Here is a 23,271-nt window from a genome sequence, read left to right as displayed (position 1 = left end):
ATGTCTGAAGCATTTACACCTGCACTTGTTGCTTAAAATCCTGAACTACAAATATATTAATTTAATATCACAGAGAAACATCTGAACTGCAAATACTGTTTGACCACTTACAAAAAAGTTCTTATTCAACAATGTTTTACCCCTAATCAGGATGAGAAATCGCATCTAGTAAAAACCTTTGATAAGAGTTGAATGGAAAGTGACTGGCAGAGCAGGCGTGAATGCAATCTTGACATTATTCCAGCTACCGCATTTGCAACTGCATTCTTACCCAGGTCTTCGCATTCATTGCGACACATCAAGCAACTATTATTGACTGTGACTGCTGTTTATGTGCTGTAATATGTAATATGAACTGCTGTGCCTGTGTGTGAACATGGATAAAAGCCCTAGCTAAATTTATGATGAGAAAACACACTGTAGAAACATCTGTGTTGACCAGTAAACTAATACGTCATGAAAAATGGGACCTGAAGTCCAGTTGGAGTTCGGCTGTATATACTATATTTAAATAGGAACAGGTAAAGGTTTATTCCATGCTGAAAAGAAAAGAGACAACATTTTTTTTGCTGTAGAACATGTCTTTTCTTTTCCTTTCAGCACAGAAGAAACCTTTACCCGTTCCTTGCTGGCGCTGCTACCTACTCGAACTTCTATATTTAAATGCACGTATGTTTGTCCTTGTATTTTTTGCAGGTTGAAGGTACTAAAATTGCGATCTCAAACTCACACTTGCAACAGGAAGTCATTTGCATTTGAATGCCACTGAACACAAGTCAGCCATTAACACATGACGCAACAAGTCAAGCGAATGCCACATAGAACCGCCGGAAGACGGCTCAACGGGCAGAGAGTTGCATTTTTACTTTGTATAGATCAGCGGGAATTAACCTTTACTTGATCCTATGCAGCCAACACATGCTGACAATGATAAAAGTTAAAACTATTCAATTCCCTCCTCAATAGGTCCCATATCGGAACTTATAAAGGAATTTAAAAACAAAAACAAATATGGAGTTGAAAGTAGGGGATGAGACCTAGATTGCTCCCCAGGTGAGCATGGTAATAACACAGAAACGTAGGAAAAAATGACAAGATCATATGTATTTTACATCAATATCCTGCAACTGTCATACTAACATGACAGAGTTCATATACTGTAGGTATAAACCAGAGAGTACTTTATGTTCAAAGGTAACTAAAGTTTTAATTGTTAAATTATATAACTAACAGATCTGTTCAAATCTGTGTTCAAAAATTACTCTTTTTTTAGCTAAATTCTTATGCTTTCGATACACTGAGAAATGGAAGCGTCATGAATATAACTCATTATGATAATACTGTTGATTTGGCAAAAAGAGATCTATGTAGTTTTTATTTCAATACAGAAAATGTAGCTCTAGCAACATTAATGAAATAGCCCACTGAGAACCTGAACATAATACCAAGCATTTTTCATTAGTATGTTATGTCCTTTCATTTTTTTTTTCATTTTTCAGTTTTGACATTCTTATCAGGAAGAGCGTGCTGTCCTTGCCCTTTTAGAAATAAAAAAAAAGTAAAAAAAAACAATCGTCCTTTTAACACATGGTTGGCAGTTTAGAAATACTTTATTTTCTAAACGTATTTGTGTTATAAAGGACACAACCACAGCCTTGCAAATTCCAAATGCGATCATTTTCTTTGTGGTTAAAAAAGCTCTTCAAATGTCTTTCAGAAATTCAGAATTCACAGAACTTACACTATTTGAACTATAGCCACACAAAAGATAAAAGCCCCGAAAGTTACTCAATCTCTCCTTTTCACAGTACTCTCAAGTATCATGTACAGTGCAGACAACAAATTCTAGCAGTAGAAGACTATAATGTCATTGAAGAGTAAACTTCAGCATAACAGACAAAAAAAGAGCCCAGATTGCCATTCTTCTACTTCTGTAACACTTTGTCCAGTAGCCGCAGGCAATTAATGTTTTTAACTGCAGAAATTGGATTTCAAGGAAAATTCTTAAGAAAAAATTAAGTAAAATTATTGATAATCAAACTATCTGGAATTAAGTTGCCTTGCTTGGTGTAAAATATTTTTTTTTGCCAGTTCTTGACAGCCCAGCCAGGATTGACTTATGCTGTCAGCTCTTCATCAATGCTCCCTCCTCTGAGAGCAATAAGACAGCAGTTCTCAGACCTGTTCCTCAAGACACTCTACGTCTTCAGCCTGTTATTTCAACAAATCCCTTAAATACTGTACCGAGAGATAAACTGGACTCTTCAATCATCAATACTAAAAAAACACAAGATAAAATCAACCTAAATCTCACCTAACCAGCACTAAACATAAATGTATCCTAAACATCACCCCTACTGAATACCTGTGAATGCTTTATTCACAGTGTGCGGCATTTCAGTTTCTAGAGAACACATTTTCTGTATAAGGGGACAGCAGCTCAAATTGAGAGCTCCTGATGCCTGCCTCGGTGTACGTCTACCAAATTCATAGCTATAATAAAACTGAGAACACTTACTCTTTACAGATGAGCACAGTATTACTGCGACACAGGTAGCCTGTATATTTGGCTCCTGTCAAGTAAGCCATCAACTTGAGGTCATCCCGATCCGTGTCTATAAACCCAGTCACTGAAACGATCTGTGGGAAGAGAAATATTTTTCAAATAATGTACACATTATATGTTCCAAAACAGATGATTTCTAGAATTAAAATATTCTGGAATGTCTGATGTCAGTGTGAATTTATTTACTCCTGTGAATAGCAGATAAACATGTTGGCACTTTGCAGTGGGATACACATACAAAACTTGCTGTATCTTCTAAGCATGTTTGCTGAAACCTCTTTACTGCTTAAAGTCACAAATGTCACTTTCTACTCGGCTCCATTCACATCTATCAATTTGTAATCAAAGATATAACAGTCACAGCACAAACTCCCTCACTTTCATAAGATTGGGGAATGGAAATAGAAAACAAAAAACTATAAATATAACATAGTACAATAATAAAAACACCTCAGTTTGTCTTATCTTTTTTCAATAGAGAGGCTGACAAATTTTGTATTGCAGGACTTGGGATCACTGCAAGTCAAAATATCTGAAAAATTAATGTCTCAGAGTCGGCCACTGTCAGAAAAAGGGTAAAAAAAAAGAGATCACATATAAGATATGTTAAAATCTCATTCCAACTATCAAAAGAAAGATAATGGAAAATGTTATTCTTATTATTTCAAATAATACCACCTTATCACAGGAAAGACAGATTGCATATAATGCCTTATTACCACAAACCAGCGAAAGAATGCGGTAGACCATTCAAAATCACATCAGTTTGCATCCATGACCCTAAATCGAAATGGAAATCACCCCTTTGGGACAGCATAGGATTAAGAGAGTGCTCAATGAGAAAACACTAATGGAAATGTTATGATGAAACATGTAAAGAAATCATTGTGCCTGATGAACAAGCACATTTTAATTATAGCAAATGATTTTTTGCAGCATTGAAGATTCATCCTAAAAATAATAGTGCTACATGTGATATAAACTGTTCTGTATTTGTGTAACAGCAAGTTGAAAAACAGCAGATTAACTATGAATGCTTTCTAATTGTTCAGCATACGTTCACATTCTTTAACAAGACCTCAGAAACAGCTCAGGTCTACAGAAACATAGATATGGAAAATGTATCTATATTTGAGAAAATGATACTATCTAACAGCATCTGCCTGTGAATTTTAACCAATAAATGAAATGAGGAAAGAAACAAAAATTAGTTTGTGTGACAGGGACAAATTATACTTTGCACTATAATTACAGGATAGTGACCAAATTCTAAAAATAATAATTAGCCTTTCCAATTGAATTGAAATGGAACAGAAAATGCCCCAAACCGAAACTCAATTCAAATGCTCGACTTTGACTCCTTTCATCAATCCCACAGGTGCTTTAGGTCACTGTGTCCCTCAACTCAACTTTTTTCTGAACTGTATAATGTTAGCATGCCCAGAGGGGTTGGGCAGCTGGTTGACCTCGGACCCCTAGAGGTTGTTTCTCTCCTTACTGAGGAGTTTTCGGTTCCTCTCCTCCGCTGTCTTCTGGCCCTTTCTCTTTATGTATCGCAACGTCATGTATTGTCACACAGCTCTGTGAAGTGCCCTGGGGCAAATCGTGTCGCGAGAGGCGCTATATCCGAAATAAACTGAAGTGAACGCCGCCCGCGCATCGCGGCTCACACGTACGTGCTGCGAGCACGGCTTTCCTCCAGGGGGGAAGGCGAAAGGAAAGTGCAGCGTGCGGTGAGGCGGGACCATCTTCTTCTTCTTCAGGACCGTGTTCAGCCAGTGCGCGGTGACGCAGCGCTTCCCCTCCCTCAGAGCCTGCGGGGCGAGACAGCGGCAGAGGTTGAGAACGGGCCGAGCCTTAAGAAGGGTTATTGGGTAAAAGAGATAAGAAAGGTTACAAACAAGAGGAGGCCATTCTGCACATCTAGCCCATCTGACAGTCAGTAGCTTATTGATCCAAGGATCTCATCCAGCCTTTTCTTGAAGGAAGCCAGAATATCACCCACAGGGTCTGGGTAGCTTGTTCCTTACATTTGACATTTGAGGATTAGAAATAGACTCATGGTGTAGCCAGTTCATTTTAATTCTTTTTTATAATGCAGAAAGAAAAATCAACAAAAGGCACCCCTCGCTATATACGTATCAAAGATCTTATCTATAAAGAGAGTTTATAAATGTCAAGGCCGCTCGCCGGATTGCGCATAAACTTTCAACACTCACAACAACCAATTAAAAGCTCAAGTCTAGACTGGGTTTTCTATACCTCTGTGAATCTTGTTTGACATCTGTCCAGTTGACAGATGCTGTAAATCTATTGATAGAGCATGACAGGTTACAACACAGGATCAGAACAGGTTTTACCATTACCAATACAGGGAAATGCCACATTTAATCCACTTACGTTTGTTTATAAATAGGATTTTCCTTCAATCCCAGGCATAGTATCAGAGACAGGCAATTTTGGAGGCTTACAATGTACTGCTGTGTAACACAAGTCAAATGGCTACACCTTTTTTCATTAAAAGAAGTTATACAGTTCATGAGATCGCAAAGCAAAGACAGCAAAATGCCGCTTTACTGTGGTAATTCAACAACTTTTACTGGCTCAGTTTTAAAAACCAGAACCACACGGGATTAATTTTTCAGATATCATTTTACCCAACAGAAGTACATCCAAACAAAGGGCTAAAGGATTCAAACTGTTAAAATGTACATTCTGAAAGCTTGACTCAATAATACGTGTTGGAACCAGCACAGACAGATAAATAACAAATAAAACTGGAGCAGTCCAGGTGTACAGGACACACACAGGATAAACTTCTGTTATTCTGTGACATAAATGGGAAGTGTACAAACAGAATACAAAGCAGAGCAATACACTTAATCCTGCTATACAGATACTTGATCTCCCCTGTTAGAAGAGTGCTTCCATGATATTAAGCTATGATGTGTATAGTGCTTTCTATAGTAGTTCAGGTGGGGAGCTGCGTCAGCATGCGTAGGCTGCAAAGGAACAAGTAATAGGTTTATTCCATGCTGAAGAAAAGAAGAAAGAAAACACGTTTTGGCCGTGGGGCCTTCAAGCTCACACCTGAAGAAGGCCCCACGGCCGAAACGTTGCATTTTCTTTCTTCTTTTTTTCAGCATGGAATAAACCTATTACTTGTTCCTTAGTGCTTTCTACTGTATGTTGAGGATGTCTTCTCATCATCAGTCATTCAGCATGGAAAAATATAATTTTCACTACATGACAACACAATTAATAGGACTTACCTGAACATACATGCTGCTGACTTGACTCTCACATAGCAGATGTGTGCAGCGAGGGTTGAGTGTGGAATCTACTGTTCCCCCATGCGCTTGAATTATCTGCATAAAACAATACATCTTGGCCATTCTGATCCAGAGAAGCATGACAAAAAGGTCACTTTGAAATCCTGCGAGAATGCACTTAATCGCCAAATCACAGAGATCTAGTAGTTTTCGTCCATTACATTTCTTCATTTTCTTAAGCATGTCCCTCAGCACTACAGTATACCCATTTACCATTGCATTTCTTTGTGGCTCACTTAGGTTTTCCAAGATTTCTAGTTAATGGCTTGGCTTTAAAACCATTAATAAATGTCCTAATTTACCTTGATTCAACTTGTAATATATTTGCCACTAGATGTCTGGTCTATGTGATAAAAAAAAAGACCGTTTTAGGTACTTACTCTCTTCCAAGTTGCAAGTAATTGTTTGTCAGACATCTGTTCTGGATAATCAGCAATGGCAAAAACACAGCCGATTAGGAAACTCTCCTCAGGAACTAGGAAACAAAGAATTAAACAGTTGAAATAAAGCACATTTTAAACAAGGTCTGAACTAAATGTAACAAACAGAGATACTCCTTCTTTGTCATATTTGGCCTCATGCAACAATTATTCTGTGGGCCTAATCACATCTATCTAAATATCATAAACTTAATTATTTTCTTAATCCCAAAACATAAAAACAATGAAATATGCAAAAGGTTATTAACCAAAACACATCTGAGGTCACGATTTCTGAAATTTCTGAAAGATTTCTTCTGGTGAGAAGAACCACAGTAGTGAGACGGACTAGTTCAGTCTTAAACAACACACAGAATGGGATGAGACTGTGGGAGAAGTCATCAGTAACTTCTAAATGTCAGTCTAAATCCAAAATGTCTGCTCCCAACTGAACTGCCTTAGAAGAAATGAAAGAAAATTAAACATGTCATACAGTATATTTCCAGGACAAGTGTACAGACCTTTCTGTCACTCCGCTAGTAACAGCCAGTGAACCATTCCACGTGTCACAATAAGAAAGTAATATTCTGCCCATTCTGCACAACAACAGCTGTAGCTGTGGCCCCGTTTTAACCACAGTCACAAGGTCTTCCAGGATCTAGCACCTTGCTTAATCCAAGCTGCAGGTACCAGTCCTCATGTCCGTGAACTTGTAACTATAACATAAATAGATTCAAATCGATACAGTTGCAAAATTAGCATAAAATTGCTAGACTTACTGTCGACTCCTGGATCATGCCCAAAGAGCTGATTCTGCTGAAGGGGCTGCAGCGGCACCTGCTGCTGCTGCTGCTGCTGCGGCTGGAGATGCTGTGTAGTGTGCGGCAATAGCTGTTGAGGGGTCTGATTCTGGAGATGTTGCTGCTGCTGCTGCTGCTGCTGCTGCTGCATGTGCTGCTGCTGCAGCTGCTGCTGCAGCTGCTGCTGCAGCTGCTGCTGCAAGAGATGTTGCTGATGCTGCTGATGGTGCTGCTGCAGCTGCTGCAGCTGCTGGTGGTTTTGCTGCTGCTGCTGCTGCTGCTGCTGCTGCTGCTGCTGCTGCTGCAGCTGCAGCCGGTGCAACTGCTGCTGCAACGCATGCTGCTGCTGCAGCTGCTGCAGCTGCGGCCGGAGCAGCTGCTGAGGTCTCAGCTGCTGCTGCTGCTGCTGCGTGAACTGGTGGGTTTGCGGTGGCAGTGGCTGCTGCGGCTGCTGCTGCTGCTGCTGCTGCTGCTGCTGCTGCTGCTGCTGCTGCACAAACTGGTGCTGCTGCTGCTGCTGCTGCTGCTGACTGAAGAGCTGCTGGTGGATCTGTTGCTGGTGGGGCTGCGGTAGGAACTGGTGCGTCTGCTGGGGCGCCTGGGGGAACGCCTGCTGCACAAGATGCTGCTGCGGCTGCTGCGACTGCTGCAGCTGCATGAGCTGTGGCGGCTGGAGGTGTAAGAGGGGATGCTGTTGCGGCAGCTGCTGAGGGTGAAGCTGCGGCTGCTGCTGCTGGACCTGATGCGATGGCGCCTGCTGCTGCTGCGGCGGCTGCTGCTGCTGCTGCTGCTGCTGCTGCAACAACTGCTGTGCTTCTGCAGAAAGCTGCTGCTGCTTCACTTGGTTGAGCAGGAGAGGATTTGCGTGGCCCTGCTGGCTCTGATTCGCTTGCTGTTCCAGTGATTTTGTTGGAGCTGAAAGGCTCTGTAAGATCTGAAAAGGAATTGATATTTGAAAAAAAAAAAAAAAAGGTTTTAAAGCATCAGGCTGAAATATTATGAACTTCCAGCACAGGAAAATAAAAACTAACATAGAAATAGACCGTACAGCTTCTGCTTTCATTTCCTCTCTTCAGGACTTAATCAACTGCAAATTTAATAAATACACACACTATTAAAATGTCTGTGAAAATCAAAACATTCCGGTAGTGCCACTTCGAGAGACGTTGGCGTCGTTGTTAGGACTCCATTTTTGATATGCCACGAAGTATAAATTGTGAATTTCATTGGCGAGTTTGTGAAGAGAAATAACGGTGACTGGTACATATCGGTTTCATTTTTTTTTATCAGGTGTTTTGGTGTTCTTCATCAAATGAAACCGACTGCAGTGACAGATGGATCTTTGTACTAACACTCTCACAGCAAACAGAACAATGTGTTATTTGTTGGACATGACCAGAGTTGTGTGCAGGTCTCTGGAAACATATCCTGACAAAGTAGTAATTTCAACTGGTTTCACTGCGTTTTGGTGTGTGTCTGCATTTGCTCTATTCATGACAGAGGAGTAATTTCAGCTGCTTTCACCAAATTTCTCTATGGGTCTGCAAATCCTTAATTTTATAGAAACCATGAATATTAGGAAGTTCATACTCAGGTTAAAGATACAGATGGTTAAAAAGAAAAAGAAAAACAGGTTTTTAGGGACTTAGTATTACAGATATGACCTAAAAATCTAAAGTCACAGACGTAAAAAAAACCAACAGTATCAAGATAAATGCATTAATTTCATTCGTTATTCCTCCACTTCTCCCTATTTCTGCAGATTCTGCAGACCTCTGGTTTCTTTATCTGTTAACTACCACAATGAAATAATGTCTAAGAAGGACTGGCAGCTTGAATGAGAAAAAATTAAAGGAATTCTACAGTGTTTGACTGACTTTAGTTTCAACACTGCGCATCTGTAATTCTCTTCCCCTAATGAGCTTTGTCAGAATCTGAAATACCAGACTAGCACAACAAACACAAATTGTATCACAAATGCAACAAAAATGTAAAAAATATACAAAATTCCAATAAGAAAGACTAATAAGAAGTTAGTCCAATAAGAAGGAGACTAACATGTTCAAAAATAGCTTTGCATTATCTCTACACATAGAGTAACATGTAGAAAGGCAGAAAATTTCTTTCACTATTCAGAGAGGTGAACATATTCACTGCTATAAGCAGTGAAAGAAAAAAGCAACACATTCTATAAATCTTAACATGAATATAAAATGATTCCTTAACTGCTAACATAAAATGGACAATCAAGTGACTATGTTTAAGTACAGCTAATGATTTGAAACGGACACCAATTATCCTTCTACCAACAAGATGAACAACTTGGCAATCAATCTTAAAGTGATTGCATTGCTGTGTACAGCTGATCGTTAATAGCAGTGTGACCACTTGATTACTCGCAATGTCAGGAAAATTGGAAGTGTGAAATCAAAGCTAAACTCACTCGTGTTAATCTTCATAACAGTTTAAATGTTGCCATTTTAATGGCTTCTAATGTCAAAGTTAATGAAAGCAGACTATAATGAAGGGTTTTCACATTTTAATTAAAATTCGCATTTTGTATGCAACCATGGACGGAAAAAAAAAACATAGACAGCCATAACGGTGCCTGGTGAAAATAATGAAATAAGCCTTTAAGCACAAAACCATGACAAATTGTGAACGGGGCAGAGAATGAATTCTCTCCTCACACTCATAATTAAGACAGATTTGTTTTCAGATGCCACTATTAAGGAAAAGCAATAATCTTAACTGAAAACAGCATTATTCCTTAAAGTCATTCTAAACATATTTCACTTTTACGTTAACTAAATCCTAAATTCTAAGACTATAGAAGAAAAAAAATATTCCTCATTACACATGCTTTTTTAATCAACCACTAATCCACAAATAATACCTGTGAAACAAAATGTTCTAAAACTTTATAAGAACAACATTTCTGAGTTTCACAAAAAGCCAAGAATGAAACTGATTTTTTAAAACATAACTGGATATACAGGACTATACTCCAATCAAAAGCAGCTCAAATAAACAACAGCTATTTCCTTCATTTTAAAATGTTTTTCAATGTCAGACAGCAGTTAGCCAAACTTCACCCTTGCATCCTTTGTTTTCCAAGACAAGCAGACATAAAAGACATAAGTACATAAAAGCTGCTGTTCATTAAAAAAAAAAAGATTGAATTACAAGATATTTCTAAAACAACTTAATTTTTCTATTAACCCATGAACTTCACCTTGCTATGAAAATCAAGCATCCTTTTCAGTTACTTTCCATTTGCATCACTGCGAGACGTAACTGTATCCTAGGAAACAGTCAACATGGATTTAGAAAAGTAAAAGAAGTAAGTCTTGTCTATGCAACTTGTTAGAGATCTTTGAACTTTTTAGAAGGCCTTTGGTTTAGTTACATAAAAGTTAATTTCACTCTAATTTCAGGTAGTTTGCATTTAGTAAAATCTGAGCATAAGGACTGAGATTAGGCAGATAGAGTACAGATGAGGGATGAATGTTCAAACTGGGTTGATACAATTTATGGAGTACCACAGGGATCAATACTAGGACCTCTGCTCTTCCTATAATAGTCAAAGAGCTGGATTCTGGTATACTTAGTAAACCAGTCAAAGTTACAGCTGATACCAAATTAGGAGTGTAATCAAACACTGTAGAAGCAGCAGCAAATGCAATTGAAAAAGATGCAGATAAAATTCCAGAGTGAGCAAACACCTAGAAGAAGATTAACATAGACAAGTTTTGCAGGGTTTTGTGTGCAGGTAGTAAAAATAACCTGCGAAAAGCTCAAAGGGAAAGAATGAGATAGAAGAGGCTTTTAGATTTAGTCAGTTATGCAGACGTGCTGTTTAAGTCTTCCAGACAATGTTGGGAAGCAATAAAAATGAAGATCTGCACTTGTAAAGTGACACATTAAGGCTTCCAAATAACACATGTATGTAAAGCATGCTTTTGCTTTTCATCTTTTGTGAATATGATGATCTGTCATGTGTCCCTTTTATCTACACGCATCTCATCCCTACAGAACCTGTTCTGAATGAGACCCCAGGAGTAGCCTGTTAGGAGAAGATGACGAAACCCAGAACAGTACTGGCCTGCACAGACAGTAGCCACATCCAGCTGCACTCCCCTTCACTTAAGTGCACTGCTGCAAAGTGCTCTCAAGACCGAAGGAAGCCTATACAGAAGATGCAATTATTGCTGCCCCAAGGTTGTACAACACAGCCTCCCTGTTAAGAAGCTGCTTCTCACAAAAACATCTTCAAATACAGGACACATCACAGACGAAGGAAAATAAAACACACACAGGTCGAACAAGGCATCGTAAAACGCACAATAACTTGCTTTTGCTATAGATACTTCTGGGCTTTTTTCTTTATGTATAAGCTTCAATACAACACACAACGAGTACAACTATTAGAGCAAAGGATGGGTGAACAAAGTGAGGATGGAAAAAAAATCACGTGTGTGTGTGGATAAATAAAAAATGTATGTACAGGATGCACTTCAAGTCCTCTCAGCATGACCGCCGATATCAGGACTTCAAAAGCCACCTTCACAAGACTACATCTCGGTGAGAGCAAAAACATCTTTATGCAGCCTCCCCCATTTTGTCAGTATAGCTGGAGAGGGATAGTTTTTTTACACTGTGTTTATTTATAGACACATTTAAGCTGCAGATGGTACAAAGCTTGGCTCAGGTAAACTGATAAAATCAGGCTGCTCCTATTCACATTCAGATTAGCTCCTTAAAAAAACTTCCACAGTGAAGCAACCAACAGACAATTCCCCCCAAATACTAATTCAATAAAACACCATCTCTTCACGTGAAAAAAGGAGGAGTTTAATGTAGGTTAACTGGTTGACATAAGGATGGACAACTCCTGTCCTTGACAGCCAGAATCCTGCATGCAGGTTTAATTAGGATGCTTCTATGAGGAGCTGCTAAATACGCAGGCACTTTGTCTTCTTACTAACTAATTAGTTCAACAAGGTAATTAACATGAGAGCTGGGATTAAAACCAGAGGAGTGCCCTCCACGTTACCAACATCTGGTCATTACCACAATCGGACTGCGACAGTAACAGCTGTAAGGATGATACAACTTGTAATACCACCTAGTCTTTAAAACAAGCAAGTTTCCTTTCCAGATTCCTAAGCGCTCTAGACTTACTAAGGGCAAAGCCCAGCCCAGATTGCTTGTTCATTAAATCACAATCGCCATGCTCAGGTTTGATTTATATATGAAATATACATGAAGTCACAGCTGAAAGAATAAACAGGAGAAGTCTATGACGCATTGCTTCGACTGTTTAAGAAATGTCACTTTCTTGAAATTGCATCCTAACACCCTGGGAACAAGCAGCCACCTTGCAGCTTGGAATGTAGTTTCGGGAGACTGGGTCTCCAGTCACCGCAATCTCTCCACGTTTTCCGTGATGGCCATTTCTTCAAAAACCCCAACCACTTCTACAGACGTGTACCTTATTAAGGGTAATGCATAATCCTTTAATAAATTACAATTTACTGCATTTAAATAGGAAAGGGCTCCCAGTTTATTAACCACTGAAGTGTACCGGCATGCATTAAAGGGGAACAGCAGTCTGAATATCTTGACCGTTATTTTGGTAACCAAATAAGTTCATTGACGATATAGAAAGATTTCACAAATTTCAAATGAAGCACAAAATCATGAACTCTTTAAGTACTGTCAGTTGCCCCTGGTCTCACCATGGGCAAGCGCGAGAGTTCCCACGAATTGTGACTTGATGCGGCCCTTCCTGCTCCCTAGTCACCGTAATGACTAATGTTGTAATGCGATGTACGAGGGAATAAGTACAAATTGTGCAGCAGATATTTGACCTCAGAAATGTTCCAACATGATCTGCATGCAGAGTTGACAAATAACTTCCATTTATCGGCAAAACCGTCTTGAAGTCGAGCACAATATTTCTATTGGATTAAAGCCTGCTTTTTTTACAACGTAATAGGGCCACTTCACCTCACCAGAAGATTTGTTGCCTTATTCAGAATCACAGAATATGGTGCTGCACATACCTGGAAATGTAATCTATTTTGTGATGTAAATTGGAGGTTTTACAAGTTACTGCGTATGTTTTTCTTTTATTGTGGTTCTAAATGCACCCTGCAATCAATGCTAATTCTAAGCCCGAAAGATAAAAATAGCATCGCAGCTCCCCTTTAAGCTCCAACAGGCCTCCTACAGAGCACATCAGGAGGAGTGAGAAGATGCTTCACTCCTTGAATTAAGGGGAAAACCTAATGTAACAAACACGTTTAAACACAGGACTCAAAATGATCCAGGACACTGGGCTTCTCACTTCTGCTCTTACAAACAGAGTAAATACTGTACTGCTGTTGTCACATAATTCACAAGTGTGAAATGTAATGATTAATCCTGACATGCATTCACTGTTAACCATATTACATTATAGGAGGCAATGTTCACAAGTGATTAATTTAAAACACTGATGTAGCCTTTCTTGATAAAACTCCAATTGGGAGTTAGGCAATCACATAAAATTCGCCAGCAACGGTTCTTGTCTTTTTGACGTGTTAAAAACCGAAACGAGAAGAAAAATCATTTTAAAACTCTTGTGGCTCACAACTCCGCACACATTTGACTGATAGAATATCTGAATTCATGTTTTATTAATGCAAGGCGGAAATAGTAATATATCGAATTTGTACTGTGACTGGTATAATAATATTTTACTGTATACATTTTGAACCTGTCTATGATCTCTATTTACAACGTCCTCGTGGTTTCGGTAACTGGTTGTGTGAGGTTTCCCTTGCCAGCTCGGCGTCTTCCTCCCGACTCTGTCTTTCCCTCTTGCCTTCCTCTCTCATCACTCTCGCCTACTATGTGACTCCTCTCCCAGCTCAGCTTTCAGTGGTGTATTTTTTGACATGAGCAATTTTTTGTTATTTTTTCGTCTCAGGATTCAAGGCAAACAACATTCTGTTCTACAATTACATGCTCGGATGTTTATACACTGCATTATCATTTACTTCGTTCACATTTAATTTCTTCAATTTCCAATTAAAGAATGTCCAGTAGCTTTTATGCGCGTCATGTAATTCCTGTGTAATCGGGAAAAGAAACCCAAAGGTATTTATTTCTCCCATTCGGGATTAAAATAATGTATTTTATAGTCGCAGACGAGAGTGAGAATCCTCTCCTCTCCAACACTTTCATGCACAATTTAAGTGCAATGAATTCTGCTCGGTAAACTAATCTTTGTAATGACCTCTGTTTTATGTTGATATGAGGCACACTTATTCAAAAACAGTAGCAATAGCAACTATTCACTCAGTGTCTACACAGTTTTTTTCCCTGCACTAAAAACTACAATAGTAATAATAGCTGAGAGCAAGGTGACCCACTCAATTAGAATTGAGAATGGCCAATTCTGCTTTAAAATCTGCACTGCTTTTGTGGTCCTGCTTTTCAACAACAAGATCTTTAACACAAAGCAAATACAACTTTTGCACCCGTTGCAGGCTATCAGACTCTGTCAATCATTAGGAAAATCTTTCTGTACTGTAAGGTGAATGTTCCAGATTGTGCATACCGGATTGTGTGTGCTATATCACGTAGCCACCAAAGCAAGAGGTAAATCTCGAACATGCATGCTAACCTCTGCCACTTTGCAGTTGGTAGAACACACTTGAGGACACAAAACTTTTATATGTGTTTCTGAGCCCAACCAAAAACCCTTTCATACCTCAGCCAAATAAAGCAAAATATTTCAATAACGCTCATTTCAAGATCCAGACAAGAAAAACTCAGATTCAATCTACGGCTGCCATGTACATTAAAATACCATTTGACAAAAGGTTTTCTACTTACATGTGCAACATTTGAGGGCCGGGTGACCTGCTGAATGTCAGCGTTATTTGTAATATTCCTCAGCGTCCGGGCAGCAGGATTCCAGGAACCCAGAAGTTCTGGTCTCTCTGGGCCTTGTGTGCCCTGCCCCGACGCCACCAGGTTATTCCTTGCCTCTGGGGGCAGAACGGTGCCCGGTACTGGAGGCACGATGGCACACAGGTTGATGAGGCCCGAGTCCTTCCCATGGGGCAAACGGCGTTTGGCGGTAGCAGTCTGGGGCAGCTCAGCCGGGGTCCAGTTCAGATTCCGCTCCTGTTTTTCCGGCGAGGAGTCCGAGGAATCGTCGAACATGATCTCTTCCTTCTTCCCGGGCTTCGGGGAGAACCCGTGGCCGCTCATGGGAGAGTCCCCGCGGGACGAGGCCCGACTGGACTTCCTGGAACGGTTGTCGATGTAGCTGCCATCGGACTGGGAGCCCCGGTCGTACTCTTCGTCGCTCTCGACCTCGTCCTCTTCCTGGTAGGTCAGCCGTGGATGATAGGGCACCTCATCCTTCCGGGTTTTATCGGAGACGGAGTCCAGGACCCACTCCGGCGTCACAATTTTAATGCTGCTTTGCTTCAGTGCACATTCATACTTCTCCTGAAACGGGAAAATAAAAAAATAGACGAGGCTCATTGACTGCAAAGCAGGTGCAAGAAATTAAAAACTTCTTAAATGCAGCCTGATGGGCGGTGAAACGCAGAAAGTTCCTTTAAAAAATAACAAAAAGCAATCAAAACAATCTGACTTTTGGTAGAACAGTTTTAATACAAAACAGGCAAAAAGTGCGTGTAATGTTTTAGTGGAAGATTTTGTTGCCCGGATAAATTCTACACGAGTGCATGTCATGGGCATAAAACTAAAAAAACAACCAAGGAAGTAAAAGGTTGAAGAACTGGTTCAAAACCTATAGCCACTTTAAACGGAGATTTGTACTTAAAAATGGATTTTCAATCGTTACTGGACAGATTTGTAGTCATTTGAAAGTATTATTGTAAAGAATACAGCTGTCAGCGTGTAGGGTTACTGTCTGAAGGGCCTGTGTTAAAGTGACCCTGATCAAGGCAATAAACACTTATCACTCTTCCTGCAATAACTGCAGAAAGAAAGCAGGGCTTTGCCTATGGCTAATAAAACAGAAAAGCTAGACATGTCCTGGGAGGCATCTCAATGATGGCTACAATGGACAGCTTTTATCCCTGCTTCATATTATCACCACCTACCATCAGCCAAATGTCCCATTAAGTCCACTAGTATACAAGGCAGACAGTGCAGTTAAGATGAGGCTTGCTGTTCCCATTTCCTCTGTGTAACCGGCAATAAAAAGAGACTTTAAGGGCTGTTTTAGAGAGGTAATTTGCACTGGCACTCAAACTGGTAAGATACAACAGATGGTAGATTTAAACAACTAACACAATAAACCAGTGGCTAGTAAAGCAACACCTTATTGAAACCGGGGTATACAAGGCAGCCCCAGATATGCACTGCTGCCAAATACGTTCTCTTAGTCTGAAAAGTGTGAACTTTCTACTATTTGTAATGTTGTCTGCATAGGACGCGTATTAGTAAGTTGGTGAAAGTTCAGCGGTTCAAAACAGTCTTCTTAATATGCTGATTTTTTTAGGTCTGAGACAAATTATGTTTCACTACTTTATTCACACACATCAGTTACAACAGAGGGACTCAGTACTGGCTAGTTTGTGCTTTCAAAGACAAAACTGTGCGGAAAACAGGATTGATTAATCTAAAATGGTGTTTCTATTTTACGAAGCATAATGTCTATAATTCGCTTGTGACTTTTGTCAGAGGAAAGAAAAATCTTTTAAAAAATCTATTATCTTTGAACCAAAGATAGACAGCTGGGAATATCTTTTATTTGTTATCTTTTACAAACGAGAAAAGATTTTACAAATCTCTCTTTGCCGTCAAAGTCCCAAAAAGGGTATAGTATTTGAATATGAACAAAGTAATAATGATATAAATAATAACAATACTGAAAGCCTTCCCTAAGGCTTGTATTTGTATTATCTCAAACAAGCAGCAAAAGCTTTATGCATGATTGATCTTCTAGAACTGATTGATCTTCTGCATGACTGATCTTCTAGAACTTCTTTACCAGGAAGATTTGGCCCATTCATTAACCACAGTTTCTGAAGTAGTTTTTTTATTTAGTGTTGAATCTGTGTGACCTGATGTGGCACCAAAGTTTATACTGCAATAACAATAACAAAAAAACACATAAAAACTAATAAAACACACTGCAGCTCTGGGCTGTGCCACTGTTGTCTCAAATTTCAACAAACTGAAAAAGGAATTATTTTCAAGAGATTTACAATACAAAATTGTAAAAACAAACTTGTAAAAACATTTTTTTCTAATGACCACATCTTCAAGAAAGTACTCTTTCGGAATAAAAGATAATACAATCCAAAAGCTGTAATTCAAATGTAATTTAAGCATTGAACAGCTTCTTGTATGTATTAAATAAAAAATAAAACTAACACCCCCATTCAGAAATGTTGTCTTGTTTAGTCCCACTATGCTGTTTTCAAAAGTCTTACATTCAGTAATTTACTACAGTACTAGACTTTGCACAAAGAAAGTAGGCTTGTTGGATTTGGGTTTCCTTTTAGGAAATATCACGAGTTTTTCCTCATCCTACATTCAAGTGTGTGTTCGCCACAACCTTGAATCTTATTTATAAAAATCATCAGTAATTTCCCTCCGTAATACAAAAATAAGGAATCGCTGATCATGTTGAGCGATTTTCTGTGACACCTTAAAAGAAGCACTGAAAAAACAAACTGGGTTTTTTGAAAATTGAGATTCCGGACACAAGCACAGAAGACTGGAAACTGTTTTTCAAGTTTGGTTAATTTGCACTGTGCCACACACAATTCTGTAAACCTACAGACAATTCGTTAAAACAGCAGCCATACAACACAGACATCCTTACAACACACAAGAAGGAATACATTACACTGATATAATTACCCCTTTCGGCTCTGGGACAATTAAATGAGTACACTTCTTATTGAGATTCAGCTGACACTCTCCCCCATAATAGGTTACCAAAGCCCACAGTGGATTTCGGTCCTCAGGTATCTGCAGCAACAGACAAAAAGAAAAATCTGTCATTCGGAGAAGGTATTTTATCCTGTACTAATCAGCGGTTCCATTTTTTAACTTGACGGTTTTCTGATATTATGGTAATGAAGGATGTACTGCATGTAGCAAGATAAAACATTAAGCCATTTTGACTGTTTGTACAGCTTAGTGGCCAAGTGAATCTAAACTTTTGACCAGTTTCTTCTTGAAGAGGCCCTGCCTTCAGGCATCACAATCAACTGGCTGAGAAACCTGTTCCAGATACCCTCGATGTTTAGTCGAGAAAAAGTATTTCGTACTCCCTGTTTTAAAACAAGCTTCCAAAAGCCCCATGCGAGTGTGAATTAATCCAATGAGCTGGCACTATCTAGATTCCTTTTGATTGTATATATGGGATCTCTTTTGTTCTAGACTGAAGAAATCTCACTCATTCATGCCAAGATGCCAGTCTTGGTGTTATGTCACTATGCTAAATGAGGTCTTACAAATAGCACATATTTAAGCACATATTCCACATATTATGCAGTTAAGCATTCGGCTTGCTTTGATTGTTCTAAACAATGGCTTGCTGAGCACATACAGTACAAGAATAAACACTCAGGCCTCTTTCATCTGTTACCCATCTATGGCTATAAATGAAGAGAAAGACCTTCAAGCTTGAGATTCGTTAAAGGTCATCTTACAGTTTTTGTTCCTAATGGAACCACTCAGAGGATGTTCTGAGGAACAGACTGAAAAATGTAAACTCAGTTTAAACCACTCCAGTCCTACCTAATCTCCACATTAATAAATGCAAGTCTTGAGGCTAGTTTATAAATTGTGGCCAAAAGTATCTAGTTTTGGTGAACTGGTCTGTCTCTAAAGAAAAACTTACACCTTATCACCAAGTTCAGAGACTGAAACATCTTTGGAGTTCAGTGGCTGTAACCAGAAAAAAAAATAACTACTGACCTTGGGCAGACATGCAGTGACACCGAAGAAAATCTGTCCTGATTCTGGAGAAAACCCAGTGACACTACATAAATTTCATTAAGGAAAAATAAACAAGAAAGAGGAGTAAAACAGGCTGCACTTTACATTTACTTGGATAGTCCAGATGATATCTGCCTTGAGTGCACTAGAGGCGAGCATTTTTATTATCTGTTGAAGATACGTTTATAGACCTTTCTTTTCACCTCAGATCATCTCATTTCAAGTAGCATGATTTTTCAGAAAAACAGTCTGAAACATTACATTCCTGCCTATATTTGACAGCAGAAAGCAGTGAGAGAAAGCTTAGTGATCTAGGAGTCCCAACAAAAGACATGAAATCCAAAGGCAAACACATGTTTATTGTTCTCTATAAGTAAATGTATTTACACAAAAGCATCTTTACAATTTGTTCTGTCAGAAGTTACTAAATACTGTCAAATAATGTTTGCAAAGGATGTAACTATCTTTTAATCTCCAATGACCCAAAACTTGTCTTGACCCAAAACAAGTATTGATTAATTTTTATAGTCACACATCGGTATCAATGCTTCCACTGTCAAGGGACAGAAAAGGCTGATTTGGTCCGAGTTAAATGTTAACTGCAATTTGTAACAAACTTCACGGAAAAGTGCATAAAACAATTTCTCATTTATATTTATGTAAATGTAAATACATGTTCATATGTATGTTCAAGCACTCAAATATATCTCAATCTACCACTACTACAACTTTATATGTTTAAGGCAACATAACACTTTGCAGATATTTCCTGCTCATGAAAATCTTGACCTTAAACAGTGCACTACTCATTTACAAAACCCAACAAATTTCAATGTTCGTTTTTCCAAGGAAGAAGAAATTACATCGTTCCTACAGATGCCCTTATGATAAGACTGCGCAAAAGGATACGGCAGAAGATCCCCACATCGGACAGACAAGATCACCCAAGAAGGCTGCAAGACAAAACAAAGAAATACATCAGTTATACTGCAACCGGACTCTCACAGGCAACTCGGCATATTATAGAACTTTTCAGGAAGATTGAAATCATCTGCAAAAAAAAATGACAGGGCTACAATACACAGAGATGATAAGAGAAGAGGGGAGGTGTTACAGTTTTGAATTTTGAAATTTGAAACTAAAAATCGATTAATGTTGGGGTATGCTGTCTGTTTCTTGACCTGCAAGGCAAATGCTGAAATATGAAAAACTGACAGATGCTTAAATCTGGGAGATTTAGGTTCAACAAGAAAAGAAAACAGGCACATCAACTGGAGGACAAAGAGTAACCAATTTAAAGAAAGACTGTTGGACTTGCTAACCTCTAAGAAATGTTATCATAAACTTTTAAGTTTAACACAGTTGAAGCAAGCAAAACAAAACTACCTGAGGAAAACAATGGTATCTGAGGGGCTAGGACAGTTAACTGGGATAAAATATGAACAAACTAATCTGCACAACACCAGCACAGAATAGCTGAGAGAAAGGAGTTGGCCCCAGACTGAGGGAAAAGGCAAGGTAACAACAGTACAACACTATACTATACAGCACTATATAACTTTAATAATATACCATACTATACCAGGATGCCGCTCAAAACAGTGGACTTCACATCATAAACACAAAACACACATATACAAGGCTTTAGAATGCACAGCCTTTTGTATGAATCAAATGTCACCAATACTAATTCAGTCCAAAATGGCTACAGAACCTTAAATAGAAGTAAGCACCCCAAGAGCTTGATACCGGTAATGAAGTTTGATTATGAAGTTTCCATTGAGGTGTTACAGTTTATAAATGCCACTGTTACAGAAACCGGGTTTTAATATGTACATAAGCGTCTTTACAAACAAGATCAATCAATGAATTTGGCGTCTCGTACCTTAACAACAGGCAGATCAAAGACCTCCCGGGATTCTCCAACCTCAGGGTTGTCCCCATCCTCCGCGATGATGTGTGTAGCAAGGGCATTGTAAGACACCTCCTTGGCTTTTCCAGCCTTCAACAGCTGCACTACCTACGGGTAGACAAGATTTATTTGAAGTACTCCATTTTCTATTGCTACTGCTTTGTTTTATGCTCGCTGTGACCCTGACGATAAGGCGATGTAGATTATGTAGATTGCCCAATAACCGACATTTTAACTCTTCTTTACCTGAAAGCTAATGGAACACTTCCAAATGAAAAAAAACTACATAGAATTGTTCTTATTCCGATCTGCTCAGATGTCAGGTAGCATTTGCTGGATGTTCCGTAACACTACGTACAACGCATTGGGCTGCTGTGAATGAAGATCTCTGGGAGGAAAACAAGATCGCAATATTACAGCTGATAACCCAAAAGACTTCTAAATGCGGACCAGTATGGTTCTTCAAAAATGCAACTGTGATAATCTCCAGCAAAGTCTCAGCTCTGTGTAAAAATCGGGTATTATTACACCCTGTACGGCATAATCTGAACTGCACTGTACCGTATTAAAACTCCAACAGGGGAGCTAACTATATGGCAGGAAGTGTCAACAAGCAACATCCGGTAACCACTTCCATCAAACCCAATGGAAGGACAAACTCTGCGCAAGCTCAGTATGACGCCCACAATTTTGCAAGGTGTTTGAATTACTTGATGGCAAAATACACAAATTAAACAACCCTCGGCTGAAATTGAAGCTCCAGATTTACAAACCCTTACTACTTGAGCGCACAGTCGTTTAAAACACGTGTTTCAGCACTGCCGTTTACCATGGAAGATAAAGACGGGACAAATAACCTGGAGGCCCGTTTGCAAGGAGAAAAGGCACCACAGATCTGTGCAGACAAGGCATCTACAAACTGATCTAGATCCTTACAATTACCGCTGAAAACGAAAAAGTAGAATATTTTCATTTCCTTAAAAACCCGCTTGCAGCACGAGAGAAAAAAAGCGCATCGCTCATTTGCTCTTCTACAACTGTGCTCTCAAATCCACACTCACACACAAGAAATAATATAATCCCTTTTCACCTTCTGGTCAATATCTCCCACCACGTAGAACTTAACATCTTTAAAAAGCTCGTCGGGAACCTTCAGCTCTTCATCTGGCATATTTTGGTATCTTTAAAAAATATATATACCCTTAAAATCACAAAACTCGAGAACAACATAGAACAAGAGAAAGTTAATTTGGTCTATCTCTTCCTCTAGCTCAAGCGCCAAACACAACTCAGCGCGCCTTAGGAAGCCCGCACTCGCTTGTTAGGGGGAGGCTGTACGATTAACTTTGCTAAATGTGATTTTTCTTTCTCTGTAATGCACATGTTTTTTCATATTTTGTATTATTTTTACATGAGTATATCATGAGTATAGTCAAAGCTTGTTATTTTTTTCCAGTCATTGTATTTGATATTTTGTTTTGAAAGTCGTCGTCCCCTTCAGATGAGTGAGACCTCTTATTGTAGGCGGAGCAATTTGTTCCCTCCCAGATTTTCGAGTGCTGCTGTGGCGCGCCGCTTGGTCCATTCACATTAAACTGCGCGGTGTCAGAGCAGCAGGATGTTCTGTGCTTTATAGATGTATGTACTATACTGTTCGCGACTGAGCCTTTGAATAGGTATTGCTGTTTTTTTTCCCCACCTAGTATCACAGCGCTAACTTATTTTTTTTCTTTCAGATAAGAAAACGAGTAAAACAATTTAGATTTTAATTTATGCACGCATGTATCAAGTTTCAAAATAAACTTTTCGGTTTTATGCATGTATGTTTAAAAAAAACAAACTTGATTGACAAAAAAATCACTAAATTGGGTTCAGGCTAACATTGGCATTGTAAACTACTGCTTCGGATGCGTGTAGTAACGTCAAACAACGTGCTGTACCTATAATGAATGCGTGTTTAACGCATCAACAAAATTACAATACCCGGCATAAAGGCAATAATAATAAAAAATATAATTATTGTTATTATTATTTCTGGACACTCCAAAGCGCTTTACAGGTAATGTGTAGCCCACTCCTGGATGATGCGACGGTAGCTGAAGTGCGCCAATACGCTCACTTCACATAATGACCAATAACCCCCACCACAGCTAGTTCGACTTCAGAAAACTGTAACAGCATTATTTCTATTGGAGCAGAAAAAGCTGATCTCTTCTGTTTATTCCCCATTCACTTTTGAAGAGAAATATTA

The 23,271-nt window shown here is 39.1% G+C and overlaps 1 protein-coding gene across 4 annotated transcripts in view; it reads right to left on the bottom strand.

The window, feature by feature from the left end:
• Positions 1 to 22,301, bottom strand: part of paxip1 (PAX interacting (with transcription-activation domain) protein 1) — a 31,013-nt gene extending 8,712 nt beyond the window's left edge. For all 4 annotated transcript variants that reach the window (XM_088919117.1, XM_088919118.1, XM_088919119.1 and 1 more), the window contains exons 1-11: positions 22,111 to 22,301; positions 20,994 to 21,128; positions 20,018 to 20,061; positions 19,088 to 19,151; positions 18,023 to 18,133; positions 15,005 to 15,628; positions 7,097 to 8,051; positions 6,279 to 6,373; positions 5,839 to 5,934; positions 4,243 to 4,380; positions 2,519 to 2,640 (exon numbers count right to left, since the gene is read on the bottom strand). In XM_088919117.1, coding sequence (XP_088775243.1) covers positions 2,519 to 2,640; positions 4,243 to 4,380; positions 5,839 to 5,934; positions 6,279 to 6,373; positions 7,097 to 8,051; positions 15,005 to 15,628; positions 18,023 to 18,133; positions 19,088 to 19,151; positions 20,018 to 20,061; positions 20,994 to 21,128; positions 22,111 to 22,191 — 2,465 coding nt within the window. In that variant the 5' untranslated portion in view covers positions 22,192 to 22,301. The remainder of the gene's footprint in view (positions 1 to 2,518; positions 2,641 to 4,242; positions 4,381 to 5,838; positions 5,935 to 6,278; positions 6,374 to 7,096; positions 8,052 to 15,004; positions 15,629 to 18,022; positions 18,134 to 19,087; positions 19,152 to 20,017; positions 20,062 to 20,993; positions 21,129 to 22,110) is intronic.
• Between the last annotated feature and the right edge of the window lie 970 nt (positions 22,302 to 23,271).

The sequence above is a fragment of the Atractosteus spatula genome, chromosome 6 (genome assembly GCF_055471065.1).
Source record: "Atractosteus spatula isolate fAtrSpa1 chromosome 6, fAtrSpa1.hap1, whole genome shotgun sequence".
Lineage (NCBI taxonomy): Eukaryota > Metazoa > Chordata > Actinopteri > Semionotiformes > Lepisosteidae > Atractosteus > Atractosteus spatula.
The sequence above is the reverse complement of the archived record's forward strand: the minus strand, read 5'-3'. Positions and strand labels throughout refer to the sequence as shown.